This window comes from Aspergillus lucknowensis, assembly GCF_044049455.1.
Source record: "Aspergillus lucknowensis strain CBS 449.75 chromosome Unknown BJX67scaffold_92, whole genome shotgun sequence".
Lineage (NCBI taxonomy): Eukaryota > Fungi > Ascomycota > Eurotiomycetes > Eurotiales > Aspergillaceae > Aspergillus > Aspergillus lucknowensis.
The window spans coordinates 1-1,997 of NW_027263636.1; the positions used below are offsets into that span (position 1 = coordinate 1).

Below are 1,997 nucleotides of genomic sequence, written 5' to 3' on the forward strand. Positions count from 1 at the left end.
AGTTCGGAGGTGATAAGGGCTGAGGCCCCCCTCCCGACGGTCTCTTGGTTACAAGAACCTGGGCCTCGCCCAGACAACATGCTCTGCTCCGGCTCTCTTAATCGCATTCGGGGTATCCGCTTTTCTTCACCGTCGCAGGGGAAGAGAGGCCGCAGCAACAATCTCTCTGAACAAATAATGGCCACAAGATGGTGATGCGACAGTCTTGCTCTCGTATCGGCTGTAGGATGGGATGTGGACTTCTTATAGAAGCCTGGGGGCTGACTACAACATTCACGAATCCATTCATTGAAAGAATGAGAATGATATATTCTACTACTCCTTGCATCTATCACGCCACACGGCCGTCCCGACGAAACGGAATTTGACGTCAGGTCGGTTGCACAACCCCTGCAGGACCATACGAGGGCTCAAGACCGATAGTCGGGAGCAAAATCGTGGTATGGTATGTAGTCCACGGCGAAAACACGGTGCTCCGGGCTGGATTGGGTAATACGATGTCTCGGTGGCAGAGATTGACCTGTCGTTCAGAGCTATACTGTACTGTAACCTGTACTTTACAAATCGACAGAAGAATCGCAGTACACAACGTTGATGATTTTACTTTCCATCTAGCAGCGGGCCATAAGGACCTGGGGCGCAACCGTAGGTCGTCCGGTAGTACGAATACAAAAGCTACACCGTTGGAGCCAAGCTGTCCCGGACCCCTGGCGCGTGTTTGGGAATTCGCGGCGTGGACCGGCCGCGTCCGGCTGACACGCGCCTGAGGCAATACAAGGTCGCCGAAAGAGGCTTCCATTGCTCCCAAGGCGGGAGGGCTGGTCCAAACCAAGGTTCCGCGGCCGGGAGATGAGGTAATCTCGACCACAGAAGGACGCAGGGCCTCAACCAAATTAGGACACCGACCCAAGATAATACAGTATCCACGTGGCGATCCAGACAATGCGGACAGGTATCCAACCACTGGTCGGGGCCGTGTCAATGCGTCTAGAGTAGCACCAGCCAAGCCATTGAAGCTTGGTTGCGGTGGAAGGATCCTCTTGCAGATCATATCCTACCTCAGGGATTGGACAGAATCACGATAAGGTTTGGCACCGCAATTCGAGATGACCGCCGGCGATGGCCCGCGGAACCAGCGATGGTGTGAATAGAACGCAGTGGGGTAATGTTGCATTGAAGCTTAAAACAAACAAAGAACTAGCCGCTGAATTGGCAAGGCTCTAGCTGGAAATGAACTTGGTAGCGCGGCGAAGGGGGTTCTAGAGAGTTCTTCTGCTGCGTTGGTGGCGCTGATGCGTATGCGTGCTCCCCGCAATTCTCCACGCCCTCTACTACCACGCGGCACCACGAGCGGGTTCCGTACCTGGGGTATGCAGGCGAGATCCAGAGCGTGTTATCGTAGACCAAGTGTCAAGAAGGCCTGCCAAAGAGGAAAAAGCACATCGCTTTCTGTGTTGCGCGCCCTGGGGCACCGAACCCGAAGCCTAAATCCTACCAAGAGGTTTGTAAAGTCAACGAACAGCAAATAGCATCCGCGAGCCTCAACCCATCAAATATGGTGGGTGTGGTACATAAATCCTCGCTGTCGCTGGCCATCCTGTGCTCAGTCGTGACAACAAGCTGTCCCGCCCAATGGTGACAAACACTTTGGATAGGTAACGAACAGGTACAGTACCGTGCATGTCGCCCCCAACAAGCCCAGGGCGTGGCTTGCGGAACCGCTGAAAGAACATGTCAGGAACCGTCGTCGCTGGAACCATGGTCGTTCCTCACACCACTGCCCCTGGAACGGTGGCCAGAACACCCAGGCGCGCGGCATTTTGCTGGCTAAAGTACAGCAAGAGATATGCCACCGGCGAACCTCTTGCGGCAGCACAGAGTGCTTTTTTTCAAGCCGCACCCGCGCCCTTCCCCGTAGCGTTCTTCCCTTGGATATCATTCCATCTCCTCTGTTGATAAAGCACCGAGATGGCAAGCGTTGCGGGAATCAGCCAGGA

General features: G+C 54.7%; 2 protein-coding genes across 2 annotated transcripts; both read right to left on the reverse strand.

The window, feature by feature from the left end:
• Window positions 1–557: 557 nt before the first annotated feature.
• Window positions 558–799, reverse strand: BJX67DRAFT_386449 (uncharacterized protein; the record flags this gene model as incomplete). Its single annotated transcript, XM_071034066.1, has 2 exons — window positions 558–611; window positions 671–799. 2 exons carry the CDS (start codon window positions 797–799, stop codon window positions 558–560), a joined length of 183 nt encoding a protein of 60 aa, XP_070880512.1.
• Window positions 800–1,230: 431 nt separating this feature from the next.
• BJX67DRAFT_335106 (uncharacterized protein) lies at window positions 1,231–1,997 on the reverse strand. Its single transcript, XM_071027577.1, has 2 exons — window positions 1,676–1,997; window positions 1,231–1,491 (listed from the first exon to the last, which is right to left on the reverse strand). The coding sequence occupies exons 1-2, from the start codon at window positions 1,937–1,939 to the stop codon at window positions 1,411–1,413; spliced, it is 345 nt and encodes a 114-aa protein (XP_070880513.1). The 5' UTR covers window positions 1,940–1,997; the 3' UTR covers window positions 1,231–1,410.